We start from the raw sequence: 16951 nt of genomic DNA, 5'->3' as shown, positions 1-16951 counted from the left end.
GACGTTATCCATTTCTCATTAAAAAAGCACCTGTTTACCCACTGATGTTCACACACATGCGCTTTCTGGCAGATGCCACTGGATAGCAATCGGTAACAGGAACTCTGGTTAGTTTGTCCTCTCTAGCTCCATTGTAATGATGCTAGTGCTGGCCCTAGCCATGGCCAACTGAGATCCTTGAAGTTCAGATGGGGACCAGGAACCTGGGAACTTTCTGGTCTGGAGAAATCATAATTTTCAAGCATAAATATTTATTTTCTAAAATGAGATTCTGAAAAGCAATGTTGAATATCGGAATATAACAAGGTTAAAATCTGCATCTATGGAAGATAACTGAATAAACTTTCTGAAGGAAATTAGAAATTATAATCTTCATTCTGCAGCACTGCCATTAATATTCTTGCCTCAGTACATACCTGTTTGCAGTATTTTGATCTTGCAACAGCTAATATCAGTTTGACAATAGGTTGGGACTGCGACAGAAGAGGGGAAACTGCCTGAATGACTGCTGTGAACTCCTCTGTTGGGCTTATTCCTGTTAAAACACAAACCAATAGTCATATCGATGATCATAAAACAACAATAATTAAAACAATTAGCAGTATTATAGTAAACACATTATCAAGGATTAGCGAATACAATCATTTAACAACAAATAATGTTTTCCTTGCCGACTCCATGGGTAAATGCACTGTTGGTTTGCTGTATGGGCCAGAATGAGCTGATTCTCACCTGGACAGTGGTAGGACACTACAAGTGCGCCTTGCTAGGGAGGGCAATAACAAACTTAGTCAATAACATTCACTCCCTTCACCACCAGCGCACCATAGCTGTAGTGCGTACCATCGACAAGATGCACTGTAGCAACTCGCCAAGGCTTCTTTGTCAACACTCCCTAAACCTGCGACCTCTACCACCTAGAAGGACAATGGCAGCAGGCGCACGGGAACACCATCACATCCAAGTTCCCTTCTGTAGTGTCTCTGCATCTTGTTACAAACTCACACAAGGCATGGATATATCAGACACGGTCACTCTGTGACCTTCACTTTATTTCCAGGACTGAAGAGTCCTGATCCTGGGTGGAAGCCCAGGTGAGGAGCTCACTCCCTGTGGTCAGGGTGTGCATTTCAAGGGTACAGGTACAGTATGCATGAGTTACAGTTACCGTATATACTCGCGTATCCTGCGATCTCGCGTATCATGCGACCCCTAAATTTTCGTCCCCAAAACATGATTTTACCATATATCTCATGTATCATGCGAGTCACTTTTTTGAGATCGAATACAGACCTTAACATGAAACATCGAGTGGATTCTGCTGTGAAAGCTGTTCGCGAATCGAACACCGATACAGCAATCGTTCCAGCTGGCTTGACTAGCGTCGTTCAGCCACAGCCTCTACTGTGTTTGGGAGTTGTGGGTGGCGGAGGTCGGGTCGCCGGGGGGGTGGGGGGGGGTGAAGAGGAGGTCGGGTTGGGTCACCGGGGGGAAGCGGAGGTCGGGTTTCCGGGTGGGGGGGGAGTTGGGGGAGCGGAGGTCGGGTCGCCGGGGGGGTGGGGGGGGGGTGAAGAGGAGGTCGGGTTGGGTCACCGGGGGGAAGCGGAGGTCGGGTTTCCGGGTGGGGGGGGAGTTGGGGGAGCGGAGGTCGGGTCGCCGGGGGGGTGGGGGGGGGTGAAGAGGAGGTCGGGTTGGGTCACCGGGGGGAAGCGGAGGTCGGGTTTCCGGGTGGGGGGGGAGTTGGGGGAGCGGAGGTCGGGTCGCCGGGGGGGTGGGGGGGGGTGAAGAGGAGGTCGGGTTGGGTCACCGGGGGGAAGCGGAGGTCGGGTTTCCGGGTGGGGGGGGAGTTGGGGGAGTGGAGGTCGGGTCGCCGGGGGGGTGGGGGGGGGTGAAGAGGAGGTCGGGTTGGGTCACCGGGGGGAAGCGGAGGTCGGGTTGCCGGGTTGGGGGGGAGTTGGGGGAGCGGAGGTCGGGTCGCCGGGGTAGGGAGAGCGGGGGTCAGGTCGGATCCGGTCCGGTCTCTTTCCTCCCCCCCCCCGACCTCCGTGACTCTCTCTCCCCCCCGACTCTCTCTCATCTCCCCCGATACAGTACAAGCGACAATAGAGGCTGCAATCCAGCCCAGGAGATACCTGCCGAGATTCAGCGTGGTTACGGTCTGCTTAACAGCCTAACAGCCTAATCTTGGCCAGCACTTCACACCCGCAAATTTTGTATCTCGCGTATCATGCGACCCCCCAAATTTAGGTTACAATTTAGGTCTTCAAAAGTCGCATGATACGCGAGTATATACGGTACATACTTATAGTCATTGCAAGATGGTGAAATACATGACATCACCTCCCCGCTTAGGTCTTTTAGTTTCAGAGGTTAAGTCTATCGGGTGGTCGATGCTCTCTCGTGGAGCGCCGCAGTTGTGACTCTGGTGGCTGAGCCTCAGCACTCGTCTCTGTCACTTGAGGTGATTCCGGCCTGTCCGGGCTGGCCGCAGGGACTGTGCATGCTGAGGGCTGTCTTTGTTGCTCATGCGCTGGTAGTGGTGTGGGTGCTATCTCATCATGCTCTTCTTCCGGTTCCTCCGTGGCTGCACTGAACCTTGTCTTTACTTGGTCCAAGTGTTTGCGGCATATCTGCCCATTGTTTAGTCTGACCACCATGATCCTGTTTCCTTCTTTGCCAATTATGGTGCCCTCAAGCCATTTGGGTCCCAAAGCATGGTTAAGAACAAATACCGGGTCATCTATTTCTATACACCTCCCCCTTGAGTTTCGATCATGGAGCTCGGTTTGGGACTGGCGCTTGCCCTAACAATGTCTGCCAAGGCTGGGTGAATGAGGGACAGCGGCGTCTTGAGTGTGCGTTTCATGAGGAGTTCTGCTGGCGGGACTCCCGTGAGCGAGTACGGCCGGGACCTGTAGGCCAGCAGGAGGCACGATAGGCAGTACTGAAGGGAGGGTCCTTGGATGCATAGCATGCCCTGCTTTGTGACTTGGACTGCCCGTTCCGCCTGGCCATTGGAAGCCGGGATGAACGGCGCTGTCCGGACGTGCTTGATCCCATTGCCCGACATAAACTCCTGAAATTCATGGCTGGTAAAACACGGGCCATTTTCGCTGACCAGGATGTCCGGCAAGCCGTGGGTCGTGAAAACCGTACGCAAACTCTCCACAGTGATGGATGTCGTGCACGAGTTCAATATGATGCACTCGATCCACTTCGAGTATGCATCGACAACGATCAGGAACATTTTTCCCATGAACGGGCCCGCATAGTCCACGTGAATACATGACCATGGCCTGGTGGGCCAGGGCCACGGGCTGAGTGGAGCCTCCCTGGGGGCATTGCCCAGCTGGGCACACGTCATGCACCAGCGAACCCAGTGTTCCAGGTCTGAGTCAAACGCCGGCCACCACACGTGTGACCGGGCAATGGCCTTCATTAACATGATGCCAGGGTGCTCGCTGTGGAGTTCCCTGATGACTACCCGGCTGCCCCATAACAGGCAGTCGGCTTGAACGGAGAGTTCATCCATCCGTCTCTGAAACGCCCTGACTTCCTCGGGGCACGCCCTGTGTGTGGGCGCCCAGTCCCCAGTCAGGACACATTTCTTTATCATGGATAGGAGGGGGTTCCCTGTTGGTCCAGAGTTTGATCTGGCGAGCTGTGATGGGGGAGCCCACAGTGTCAAAAGCCTCAACAGCCATGACCATCTCGGCGCTCTGCTCCGACGCCCCCTTGGTGGTGGCCAGTGGGAGCCTGCTGAGCACGTCAGCGCAATTTTCGGTGCCTGGCCGGTGCCATATGGTGTAGTCATACGCAGCCAGCGTGAGGGCCCAACGCTGTATGCGAGCTGACGCATTGGCGTTGACAGCCTTGCTGTCGGACAACAGGGATATTAACGGCTTGTGGTCCGTCTCTAGCTCGAACCGTCTACCGAAAAGGTACTGCTGCATCTTTTTCACACTGTACACACACGCGAGTGCTTCCTTTTCAACCATGCCGTATCCACGCTCTGCCTGGGAGAGTGACCTGGAGGCGTAAGCCACCGGTTGGAGTTGGCCGTCATCGTTACCCTGCTGCAAAACACACCCAACCCCGTAGGATGACGCATCGCATGTTAAAACCAGTTTTTTACAGGGGTCATACAAAGTCAACAGTTTGTTGGAACACAGCAGATTCCTTGCCTTATTGAAAGCCCATTCTTGACAGTCCCCCCAAAGCCATTCACAATCTTTATGCAGGAGCGTGTGTAACGGCTCCAACAATGTGCTTAAGTTCGGCAGGAAGTTCCAAAATAGTTCAAGAGTCCCAGGAATGATCGCAACTCCGACATGTTGCCGGGCCTGGGCGCCCGGCGAATCGCCTCAATTTTTGATTCAGTGGGCCGGATCCCATCCACGGCAACCCTCCTGCCCAGGAACTCGACCTCTGGGGCCAAAAACACGCACTTGGCCTTTTTCAGCCGCAGGCCTACCCGTTCCAATCGGCGTAGCACCTCCTCCAGGTTGCGGAGGTGTTCCTCAGTGTCTCGACCCGTTATAAGGATGTCGTCTTGGAATACGATCGTTCCAGGGATGGACTTGAGCAAGCTTTCCATGTTTCGCTGAAAGATAGCTGCTGCCGAACGAATGCCAAACGGGCACCTATTGTAAACAAATAATCCTTTGTGTGTTGTGATGGTGGTCATAAACTTGGATTCTTCAGCCAGTTCCTGAGTCATGTAGGCCAAAGTGAGGTCCAACTTCGTGAACTGCTTACCACCTGCCAGCGTGGCAAAAAGGTCCTCCGCTCTTGGGAGCGGGTATTGGTCTTGCAGCGACACTCGGTTGATGGTGGCTTTGTAGTCGCCACGAATCCTAACCGAGCCATCTGCTTTGAGGACGGGAACAATGGGACATGCCCAGTCGCGAAATTATGCCCTCTCTGAGCAGCCTGTCCAGTTCATTTTCAATTTTCTCACGCATCACGTACGGCACCGCTCTGGCTTTGTGGTGCACTGGTCTGGAGTCCGGAGTGATACGTATCACTACTTTGGTACCCTTGAACGTTCCGACACCAGGTTGAAAGAGTGACTCGAATTTTTGCAATACCTGTGAGCATGAACTTCGCTCCACGGATGAAATGGCGTGCACATCCCCCCATTTCCAATTCATCTCAGCTAGCCAACTCCTCCCCAAGAGCGCGGGGCCATTTCCTGAAACAATCCAGAGTGGCAGCCGGTTCTGTAATCCATTATGTGTTACCACCAAGTTTGCACTGCCCAGCACTGGGATGATCTCTTTGGTGTACGTCTGTGGCTGCGTCTCAATGCGTTCCAATTTGGGCCTGCTAGCTCTGTGTGGCCACAGTCTCTCAAATTGTTGGGCACTCATGAGGGACTGGTTAGCTCCGGTATCCAGCTCCATGTGCACCGGGATGCCATTCAGTAAGACTTTCATCATTATGGGTGGCATTTTGGTGTATGAGCTGCGGACATCAGCCACATGAACTCTCTGAACTTCAGCATCCCCAGGCCTCATCCTGCATTTCAGACCCCTCGTCTGGTTCGTCTGTCTCGCAGACTAGCCTCGCTACTGCCTTTTTGCACATCCTGGCCAGGTGTCCCTTGACATTACATATCCTACAGGTATAAAGTTGGAACCTGCAGATTTTTGCAGTGTGTCTGCTCCCACATCTCCAACATGAGCTGAGATTGCTGTTAACAAAAGAACTATTCTCAGGCATTCCTCTCTGATGGCCCTTTTGGCTGTTTCTAAGCACTCTGATGGGAGATGTTAATTGTCCCATCACAAGATGTATTGTTCCTCGCGATGGCATGAATTGCCGATCCCCTTTCCATTGTCCCTGTTGCCAGGAGCTTGTTGCTACCTGGGTGGTGTCGAATTGCTCTTGCCTGCCTGCCTGAACAGTGTCGAATTGCCCTTGCTTGCCTGTGGGGTTCTGTGTTATTTTTATAACACTGATTCCCTGGTTCAACGCAACTTTAAAACCAGGGCTGTGTGCGGAGATTAGCTTGGTCTCCCTTTCCCTTCCCTTTCCATAAAGGTCTGAGCTAACAACGCCTTCTAAAGTCAAATCCTTAGTCTTTATGAGCTTCCTGAAAATGCCGGCATGATTAATGCCCTCGATGAAAAAGTCCCTTAACATCTCCCCACTGCAGGCATCGGAGAACTTACAGAGCCTGGCCAAACGCCGCAGTTCCGCCACGAAGTCCGAGATGTTTTGACCCTCCCGACGCCGGTGAGAGTAGAACCGGTGCCGGGCCATGTGTACGCTACTTGCCGGCTTGAGATGCTCACTGATCAGCTGGCTGAGCTCTTCGAAGGACTTGTCCGCTGGCTTTTGGGGTGCGAGCAGGTCTTCCATCAGCGCATATGTCTGTGGTCCACAGCTGGTCAGTAGATGCGCCCTCCGCTTGTCAGCCGCTGACTCTTCCAGCCAGTCCATCGTGACAAAGCTCTGCTGGAGTCTTTCCACAAAGTCATCCCAGTCCTCACCTACACAGTAGCGTTCCTCTGTGCTGCCGGTGGCCATCCTCGTGGTTCAGTGATTCCCATTTCTCGTCGCCAGATGTAGTGCCTCTGCACCTTGTTACAAACTCACACGAGGCATGGATATATCAGACACGGTCACTCTGTGACCTTCACTTTATTTCCAGGACTGAAGAGTCCTGATCCTGGGTGGGACTTCCCCTTTTATACCTGGAAGACTAGGCGAGGAGCTCACTCCTTGTGGTCAGGGTGTGCATTACAAGGGTACAGGTACAGTATGCATGAGTTACAGTTACATACTTATAGTCATTGCAAGATGTTGAAATATATGACACCTTCCAAGTCAAACACCAGCCTGACTTGGAAATATATCATCCTTCCTTCATTGTTGCTGGGCCAAAATCCTAGAACTCCCCACCTAAGAGCACAGTGGGAATACCTTCACCACACGGACTGCAGTGGTTCAAGAAAGCGGCACAACACCACCTTCTCAAGGGCAATTAGGAATGGACAATTGATGCCCACATCCCATGAACGAATAAAACGTGGTCAGGTTTCCACCTCTAGCCACTGTTCAATGAGTTCCCTTTAAAGTAGGCATTGGATGAGGGCACGACCAGGCTCAGCAGTGATGCTCCACACAGTTGAATGACATGCCAACATTCACTGTCTGTGCCTATAATTAAAGCATGACCACTTGGCCAAGATATAGGAGGGCTGCCTGTACCCACAGAATTGCACAGAAGGTTGTGTCAACACCTTCAGAAAAGTCAAGAAGAAAATTGAAAACAAAGCTTGCAAAAATCCTCCGGCATAAGCTGTTAGTAAAAAATACTGGATTTTCGTTTATAAAGCAGTCAAAATGTCACATGGAAGAAGTACCCAGATACATGTAAAAGGATTCAAATAAAAAATAGAGTTTCGGGCATTTATATAGCACCTTTCACAATCACCAGACGTCCCAAAGCGCTTTACAGTCAATGAGGTATGTTTTGAAGTGTATTTTCTGTTGTAATGTAGGAAACGCGGCAGCTAATTTGCACAAAGCAAGCTCCCACAAACAGCAATGTGACAATGACCAGATGATCCGTTTTAGTGATGTTGATTTAGAGCTAAATATCGGCTAGGTCACCAGGAATAACTCCCCTGCTCTTCTTTGAAATAGTGCCATAGGATCTTTTATATCCACCCGAGAGGGCAGACAGGGCTCAGGTTTAATGGCTCATCTGAAAGACGGCACCTCCGACAGTACAGCAGTCCCTCAGTACTGCACTAGACTAAAGCATGGCAGAGAAGTACTCTTGGTGCAAATCCATGGACTCATCGCTCTTATCTGGAAGGAGAGCATGCCAGGGGATCTCAGAGACGCCGTAATTGTGACCATCTTCAAGAAAGGTGACAAGTCCGATTGCGGTAATTACAGAGGAGTTTCCCTGCTGTCTACCACAGGGAAAATTATCACAAGATTCCTCCTCAATCGCCTTCTCCCAGTAGCTGAAGAGCTCCTCCCAGATGCACAATGCGGATTCAGCCCACTAAGGGGCACAACGAACATGATCTTCACCACGCGACAAATCCAAGAAAAATGTTGGGAGCAGCATCTTCCTCTGTACAGGGCTTTCTTTGACCTCACAAAGGCTTTCGACTGTGTCAACCGTGAGGGATTATGGAGTGTCCTCAAATTTGGATGTCCTCAAAAATTTGTCACCTACCTCCACCTGCTTCATGATGACATGCAAGTCGCGATTCTTACCAACAGATTCACCACAGACGCAATACAAGTGCAGACCGGGGTCAAGTAAGGCTGTGTTGTTGTACCACCGCTCTACCCAATCTTCCTCGCTGCAATGCTTCATCTCACCTTTAACAAGCTCCTCACTGGAGTGGAGCTAATCTACAGGACAAACAGGAAATTGTGTTCAACCTCCGTCACATCCAGTCCAGATCCAAGGTTGTTCCAACCTCTGTGACTGAATTACAATATGCAGATGACGCTTGCGTTTGTGCACACTCGGAGTCCGAACACCAAACCATCGTTGACACCTTCACTAAAGCGTACGAGAGTCTGGGCCTTACATTAAACATCCATAAGACAAAGGTTCTCTACTAACCTGCCCCTGCCACACAGTAATGCTCCCCGATTATCAAGATCCATGACGAGGCCTTGGACAATGTGGACCACTTTCAATACCTCGGGAGCCTACTGTCAGCAAGGACAGACAGCGATGATGAAGTCCAACACCGCCTTCAGTGTACCAGTACAGCCTTCGGTGGCTTGAGGAAAAGAGTGTTCGAAGACCAGCATCTCAAACCCGGCACTAAGCTCATGGTCTACAGAGCAGTAGTACTCCCTGCCCTCCTATATGCTTCAGAGACATGGACTATGAACACTAGACATCTCAAAGCACTGGAGAAGTACCATCAACGCTGCCTCGGCAAAATCCTGCAAATCCATTGGCAGGATAGGCGCACCAATGTCAGTGTTCTTTCTCAGGCCAACATCCCTAACATCAAGGCATTGACCACGCTCGATCAGCTCCAATCGATGGGCCACATTGTCCACATGCCCGATACTAGACTCCCGAAACAAGAACTCTATTCCGCGCTCCATCGCGGCAAGCGAGCCCCAGGAGGGCAGAGAACATGCTTCAAGGACACCCTCAAAGCCTCCTTGAAAAAATGTAACATCCCCACCGACTCTCGGGAATCCCTGGCCCAAGACTGTTCAAAGTGGAGCAGAAGCATCAGAGAAGGCGCCGAAAACTTTGAGTCTCTTCGTCAGGAGCACACGGAAGCCAAGCATAGACAGCGGAAGGAGAGTACGACAAACCAAGCACCCCACCCACCTGTCCCTTCAACCATCACCCGCCCCACCTGCGACAGACACTGTAAATCCCGCATTGGTCCCACCAGTCACCTTAGAACTCATATTAATGTGGAAGCAAGTCATCTTCGACTTTGGGGGACTGCCTAAGAAGAAGACGACTAGACTGTCAGCCTATATTTTTGTGCTCAAGTCCTTCTGACTCAGAGGCGAGAGTGCTTCCAGCTGAGCCACAGCTGACAGTGCAGTATAAAGCCAGTCTCTGTCTCACAACGGTATATCGTGGTACTGTGGTATCATAAACACACTCAAACTGGAAGCTGGGACATTGAATAAATTTAAGACAGAAATAGACAGTTTCTTAAATGATAAGGGGATAAGGGGTTATGGGGAGCGGGCGGGGAAGTGGAGCTGAGTCCATGATCAGATCAGCCATGATCTTATTGAATGGTGGAGCAGGCTCGAGGGGCCGTATGGCCTACTCCTGTTCCTATTTCTTATGTTCTTATGTTCTTATCTCTCTCTCTAAGTTGGTTATGGTTGATCAAACTGCACATTCAAAACAGAAGATGAAGTTTTGTAATGAATTGACCTGTTCTTATCAAACCAGCCCATGTGCTGCAATAGAGTTTTGTACATGTGTTGTTTTATATAGCTGTTTGGCCATTCTGATTCAGTTGTAAATGAGGGGACATATGACATAAAAAGTAAACAGAAAATGTTTATCAAGTAGTATAAAAATTGAGCATGTGAATATAAAATTTGACAGTTTTATATTGTGAGTTTTCTAATGTCTGTTAGTGTTTAGGAAAGGAAAAGGAACTTGAAATTTGGCTAAAATCTGGGGTCGAGTTCCTGATTTTTCATTTGATTCGACTTTAATTGAGCAGTGTGTTATTGTTTGCCACCCAAGCACAACCCACACCACCCTCCCAACCCACCTGGTGGCTAGCAGTGGCTGTGTTTCTGGCCGCATGAGGCAAGTGGGCACCAAAGATGCGCTAGGCATGGCATGGGCATGCGCTGCTTCCATTTAAAGGAGGCTCTCTCGCACTGAATCCATAAACATCAATGCTTGGCATGTATATATTGATCTGGGCTGAATCTGACCCAGAATCCAGAGGTGAATAGATAGTGTACTGACCCATCGTGAGCCGCACCCCACCATTCATGGCGAGTTTAACATAGTCTAATTTTCTTCTCCTGGCCGGCATATTCTGCCAAGGACTCCGATCCTCTTCTGCGGTCTTTATGATTTTCTGCTTGATGACTATTTTAAATGTGGGGTAATCATGTAGTATGGTTTTTGATATAATCTACTGTATAAGTTCTCTTTCCAATTGTGCAGGTGTTGGAACTCTGAATAGATTGATAGCTGAAATGCATAGCAACATAATCTTCAAAATGTTACAGAAAACACATTTTTGAAATTGAAAATATCAAGTCAGATGCTGTTCTTTTTAACAAATGGGAAGATTAAATTTACATGTCCCAATATTAGCTACATAAAACATGTGAGTGACCTCTCTCTCAACTGCACAATGGATGGTCTGACAAATACATCTCTGAACAGATTAGCAGAACATTAGTCATCAGACTGAAGCAGAGGTGTTCGCTGAAGGCAATTTTAAATGCAATACATCAATGGCAATAAATGACAAAGAGAGATTTAGGATAACAATTAGACCCAATATTTGACGATCATATTAGATTTTAAAACATGTGCTATTTTAAAATGCAATCAATATGTCCCACCCTTTCGATCACAGAGGCATCAAAGCAAATGGATGAATAAAGGGATAAAAACAACAACATATAAAACGGTGATTTTCCGAGTCCTTGCCTGTCTTGAAGTGCCTTGCATGCTGTGAGAACGCCCCATAGGCCCACAGCCTGTGTTTTGAAAATGTGTGATCATGGGTTATGAGTTACTTTGCTGTGAGTGAGGATTTGAAAAATCTATTTTATGAATTTAAATCGGGTGGCTGAGAGCAGTGTGTGAGCGCGGGTGTGTGAGCGCGGTGTATGAGCGAGGGTGTGTGAGCGCGGTGTGTGAGCGAGGTGTGTGTGAGCACGGGTGTGTGAGCGCGGTGTGTGAGCGAGGGTGTGTGAGCAAGGGTGTGTGAGCACGGGTGTGTGAGCGCGGTGTGTGAGCGAGGGTGTGTGAGCGAGGGTGTGTGAGCGCGGTGTGTGTGAGCACGGTGTGTGTGAGCACGGGTGTGTGAGCGCGGGTGTGTGAGCGCGGTGTGTGAGCAAGGGTGTGTGAGAGTGCAGCGTGTGAGCGCGGATGTGTGAGCGAGGGTGTGTGAGCGCGGTGTGTGTGAGCGCGGTGTGTGAGCGAGGTGTGTGAGCGAGGGTGTGTGAGCGCGGGTGTGTGTGAGCGCGGTGTGTGAGCGCGGATGTGTGAGCGAGGGTGTGTGAGCGCGGTGTGTGAGCGAGGGTGTGTGAGAGCGGGTGTGTGTGAGTGCAGCGTGTGAGCGCGGATGTGTGAGCGAGGGTGTGTGAGCGCGGTGTGTGAGCGCGGTGTGTGAGCGAGGGTGTGTGAGAGCGGGTGTGTGAGCGAGGGTGTGTGAGCGCGATGTGTGTGAGCGCGGTGTGTGTGAGCGCGGTGTGTGAGCGAGGTGTGTGAGCGAGGGTGTGTGAGCGCAGTGTGTGTGAGCGCGGGTATGTGAGCGCGGTGTGTGAGCGCGGTGTGTGAGCGCGGTGTGTGAGCTAGGGTGTGTGAGCGAGGGTGTGTGAGCGAGGGTGTGTGAGCGCGGTGTGTGTGAGCGCGGGTGTGTGAGCGAGGTGTGTGTGAGCACGGGTGTGTGAGCGCGGTGTGTGAGCGAGGGTGTGTGAGCGAGGGTGTGTGAGCGCGGGTGTATGAGCGCGGTGTGTGAGCGCGGTGTGTGAGCGCGGTGTGTGAGCGAGATGTGTGAGCGAGGGTGTGTGAGCGCGGTGTGTGTGAGCGCGGGTGTGTGAGCGCGGTGTGTGAGCGCGGTGTGTGAGCAAGGGTGTGTGAGCGCGGTGTGTGTGAGTGCAGCGTGTGAGCGAGGGTGTGTGAGCGAGTGTGTGTGAGCGAGGGTGTGTGAGCGAGGGTGTGTGAGCCGGGTGTGTGAGCGAGGGTGTGTGAGCGCGGTGTGTGAGCGCGATGTGTGAACGTGGGTGTGTGAGCCGGGTGTGTGAGCGAGGGTGTGTGAGTGCGGTGTGTGAGCGAGGGTGTGTGAGCCGGGTGTGTGAGAGCGGTGTGTGAGCCGGGTGTGTGAGCACGGGTGTGTGAGCCGGGTGTGTGAGCGCGGTGTGTGAGCGAGGGTGTGTGAGCCGTGTGTGTGAGCACGGGTGTGTGAGCGCGGGTGTGTGAGCGCGGGTGTGTGAGCTCGGGTGTGTGAGCTCGGGTGTGTGAGGATGGGTGTGTGAGCACGCGTGTGTGAGCTGGGTGTGTGAGCACGGGTGTGTGAGCGCGGTGTGTGAGCGAGGGTGTGTGAGCACGGGTGTGTGAGCACGGGTGTGTGAGCGAGGGTGTGTGAGCTCGGGTGTGTGAGCGTGGGTGAGCTGAGCTCAGGTGTGTGAGCGCGGGTGTGTGAGCCGGGTGTGTGAGCGAGGGTAGCTGAGCTTGGGTGTGTGAACCGGGTGTGTGAGCGCGGGTGTGTGGGCGAGGGTGTGTGAGCGAGGGTGTGTGAGCGAGGGTGTGTGAGCGAGGGTGTGTGAGCGAGGGTGTGTGAGCGAGGGTGTGTGAGCGCGGTGTGTGTGAGCGCGGGTGTGTGAGCGAGGTGTGTGTGAGCACGGGTGTGTGAGCGCGGTGTGTGAGCGAGGGTGTGTGAGCGCGGTGTGTGAGAGAGGGTGTGTGTGAGCGTGGGTGTGTGAGCAAGGGTGTGTGAGTGCGGGTGTGTGAGCGCGGTGTGTGAGCGCGGTGTGTGAGCGCGGGTGTGTGAGCGCGGTGTGTGAGCGCGGTGTGTGAGCGCGGTGTGTGAGCGCGGTGTGTGAGCGCGGTGTGTGAGCGCGGTGTGTGAGCGCGGGTGTGTGAGCGCGGTGTGTGTGAGTGCAGCGTGTGAGCGCGGGTGTGTGAGCGAGGGTGTGTGAGCGCGGTGTGTGAGCGAGGGTATGTGAGCACGGTGTGTGAGCGTGGTGTGTGAGCGAGGTGTGTGTGAGCGCGGGTGTGTGAGCACGGGTGTGTGAGTGCGGTGTGTGAGCGGTGTGTGTGTGAGCGCGGGTGTGTGAGCACGGGTGTGTGAGCGCGATGTGTGAGCGGTGTGTGTGTGAGCGTGGGTGTGTGAGAGAGGGTGTGTGAGTGAGGGTGTGTGAGCGCGGTGTGTGAGCGCGGGTGTGTTACCGCGGGTGTGTGACCGCGGGTTTGTGAGCGCGGGTGTGCGAGCCGGGTGTGTGAGCGAGGGTGTGTGAGTGCGGTGTGTGAGCGAGGGTGTGTGAGCCGGGTGTGTGAGCGAGGGTATGTGAGCACGGTGTGTGAGCGTGGTGTGTGAGCGGTGTGTGTGTGAGCGTGGGTGTGTGAGAGAGGGTGTGTGAGCGCGGGTGTGTGAGCGCGGGTGTGTGAGCGCGGTGTGTGAGCGCGGTGTGTGAGCGCGGTGTGTGAGCGCGGTGTGTGAGCGCGGTGTGTGAGCGCGGGTGTGTGAGCGCGGTGTGTGAGCGCGGTGTGTGAGCAAGGGTGTGTGAGCGCGGTGTGTGTGAGTGCAGCGTGTGAGCGCGGGTGTGTGAGCGAGGGTGTGTGAGCGCGGTGTGTGAGCGAGGGTATGTGAGCACGGTGTGTGAGCGTGGTGTGTGAGCGAGGTGTGTGTGAGCGCGGGTGTGTGAGCACGGGTGTGTGAGTGCGGTGTGTGAGCGGTGTGTGTGTGAGCGCGGGTGTGTGAGCACGGGTGTGTGAGCGCGATGTGTGAGCGGTGTGTGTGTGAGCGTGGGTGTGTGAGAGAGGGTGTGTGAGTGAGGGTGTGTGAGCGCGGTGTGTGAGCGCGGGTGTGTTACCGCGGGTGTGTGACCGCGGGTTTGTGAGCGCGGGTGTGCGAGCCGGGTGTGTGAGCGAGGGTGTGTGAGTGCGGTGTGTGAGCGAGGGTGTGTGAGCCGGGTGTGTGAGAGCGGTGTGTGAGCCGGGTGTGTGAGCACGGGTGTGTGAGCCGGGTGTGTGAGCGAGGGTGTGTGAGCCGGGTGTGTGAGCACGGGTGAGTGAGCGCGGTGTGTGAGCGAGGGTGTGTGAGCGCAGTGTGTGAGCATGGGTGTGTGAGCGCGGGTGTGTGAGCGAGGGTGTGTGAGCACGGGTGTGTGAGCGCGGTGTGTGAGCGAGGGTGTGTGAGCACGGGTGTGTGAGCACGGGTGTGTGAGCGAGGGTGTGTGAGCTCGGGTGTGTGAGCTCGGGTGTGTGAGCGTGGGTGAGCTGAGCTCAGGTGTGTGAGCGCGGGTGTGTGAGCCGGGTGTGTGAGCGAGGGTAGCTGAGCTTGGGTGTGTGAACCGGGTGTGTGAGCGCGGGTGTGTGGGCGAGGGTGTGTGAGCGAGGGTGTGTGAGCGAGGGTGTGTGAGCGTGGGTGAGCTGAGCTCAGGTGTGTGAGCGCGGGTGTGTGAGCCGGGTGTGTGAGCGAGGGTAGCTGAGCTTGGGTGTGTGAACCGGGTGTGTGAGCGCGGGTGTGTGGGCGAGGGTGTGTGAGCGAGGGTGTGTGAGCGAGGGTGTGTGAGCGAGGGTGTGTGAGCGAGGGTGTGTGAGCGAGGGTGTGTGAGCGCGGTGTGTGTGAGCGCGGGTGTGTGAGCGAGGTGTGTGTGAGCACGGGTGTGTGAGCGCGGTGTGTGAGCGAGGGTGTGTGAGCGAGGGTGTGTGAGCGGGGTGTGTGTGTGCGCGGATGTGTGAGCGCGGGTGTGTGAGCGCGGTGTGTGAGCGCGGTGTGTGAGCGCGGTGTGTGAGCGCGGGTGTGTGAGCGCGGTGTGTGAGCGCGGTGTGTGAGCAAGGGTGTGTGAGCGCGGTGTGTGTGAGTGCAGCGTGTGAGCGCGGGTGTGTGAGCGAGGGTGTGTGAGCGCGGTGTGTGAGCGAGGGTATGTGAGCACGGTGTGTGAGCGTGGTGTGTGAGCGAGGTGTGTGTGAGCGCGGGTGTGTGAGCACGGGTGTGTGAGTGCGGTGTGTGAGCGGTGTGTGTGTGAGCGCGGGTGTGTGAGCACGGGTGTGTGAGCGCGATGTGTGAGCGGTGTGTGTGTGAGCGTGGGTGTGTGAGAGAGGGTGTGTGAGCGCGGGTGTGTGAGCGCGGGTGTGTGAGCGCGGTGTGTGAGCGCGGTGTGTGAGCGCGGTGTGTGAGCGCGGTGTGTGAGCACGGGTGTGTGAGCGCGGTGTGTGAGCGCGGTGTGTGTGAGCGCGGGTGTGTGAGCGAGGTGTGTGTGAGCACGGGTGTGTGAGCGCGGTGTGTGAGCGAGGGTGTGTGAGCGAGGGTGTGTGAGCGCGGGTGTATGAGCGCGGTGTGTGAGCGCGGTGTGTGAGCGCGGTGTGTGAGCGAGATGTGTGAGCGAGGGTGTGTGAGCGCGGTGTGTGTGAGCGCGGGTGTGTGAGCGCGGTGTGTGAGCGCGGTGTGTGAGCAAGGGTGTGTGAGCGCGGTGTGTGTGAGTGCAGCGTGTGAGCGAGGGTGTGTGAGCGAGTGTGTGTGAGCGAGGGTGTGTGAGCGAGGGTGTGTGAGCCGGGTGTGTGAGCGAGGGTGTGTGAGCGCGGTGTGTGAGCGCGATGTGTGAACGTGGGTGTGTGAGCCGGGTGTGTGAGCGAGGGTGTGTGAGTGCGGTGTGTGAGCGAGGGTGTGTGAGCCGGGTGTGTGAGAGCGGTGTGTGAGCCGGGTGTGTGAGCACGGGTGTGTGAGCCGGGTGTGTGAGCGCGGTGTGTGAGCGAGGGTGTGTGAGCCGTGTGTGTGAGCACGGGTGTGTGAGCGCGGGTGTGTGAGCGCGGGTGTGTGAGCTCGGGTGTGTGAGCTCGGGTGTGTGAGGATGGGTGTGTGAGCACGCGTGTGTGAGCTGGGTGTGTGAGCACGGGTGTGTGAGCGCGGTGTGTGAGCGAGGGTGTGTGAGCACGGGTGTGTGAGCACGGGTGTGTGAGCGAGGGTGTGTGAGCTCGGGTGTGTGAGCGTGGGTGAGCTGAGCTCAGGTGTGTGAGCGCGGGTGTGTGAGCCGGGTGTGTGAGCGAGGGTAGCTGAGCTTGGGTGTGTGAACCGGGTGTGTGAGCGCGGGTGTGTGGGCGAGGGTGTGTGAGCGAGGGTGTGTGAGCGAGGGTGTGTGAGCGAGGGTGTGTGAGCGAGGGTGTGTGAGCGAGGGTGTGTGAGCGCGGTGTGTGTGAGCGCGGGTGTGTGAGCGAGGTGTGTGTGAGCACGGGTGTGTGAGCGCGGTGTGTGAGCGAGGGTGTGTGAGCGCGGTGTGTGAGAGAGGGTGTGTGTGAGCGTGGGTGTGTGAGCAAGGGTGTGTGAGTGCGGGTGTGTGAGCGCGGTGTGTGAGCGCGGTGTGTGAGCGCGGGTGTGTGAGCGCGGTGTGTGAGCGCGGTGTGTGAGCGCGGTGTGTGAGCGCGGTGTGTGAGCGCGGTGTGTGAGCGCGGTGTGTGAGCGCGGGTGTGTGAGCGCGGTGTGTGTGAGTGCAGCGTGTGAGCGCGGGTGTGTGAGCGAGGGTGTGTGAGCGCGGTGTGTGAGCGAGGGTATGTGAG

General features: G+C 54.9%; 1 protein-coding gene across 1 annotated transcript in view; it reads right to left on the bottom strand.

Moving 5' to 3' along the window:
* LOC139266596 (exostosin-1-like) overlaps positions 1–16951 on the bottom strand; it is a 365501-nt gene that overhangs the window by 135184 nt on the left and 213366 nt on the right. Inside the window, exon 6 of the mRNA XM_070884192.1 lies at positions 417–535. Within this exon, the coding sequence (XP_070740293.1) occupies positions 417–535 (119 nt within the window). The remainder of the gene's footprint in view (positions 1–416; positions 536–16951) is intronic.

The sequence above is a fragment of the Pristiophorus japonicus genome, chromosome 7 (assembly GCF_044704955.1).
Source record: "Pristiophorus japonicus isolate sPriJap1 chromosome 7, sPriJap1.hap1, whole genome shotgun sequence".
NCBI classification, from domain to species: domain Eukaryota; kingdom Metazoa; phylum Chordata; class Chondrichthyes; family Pristiophoridae; genus Pristiophorus; species Pristiophorus japonicus.
This window is presented reverse-complemented; position numbering and strand designations above follow the sequence as displayed.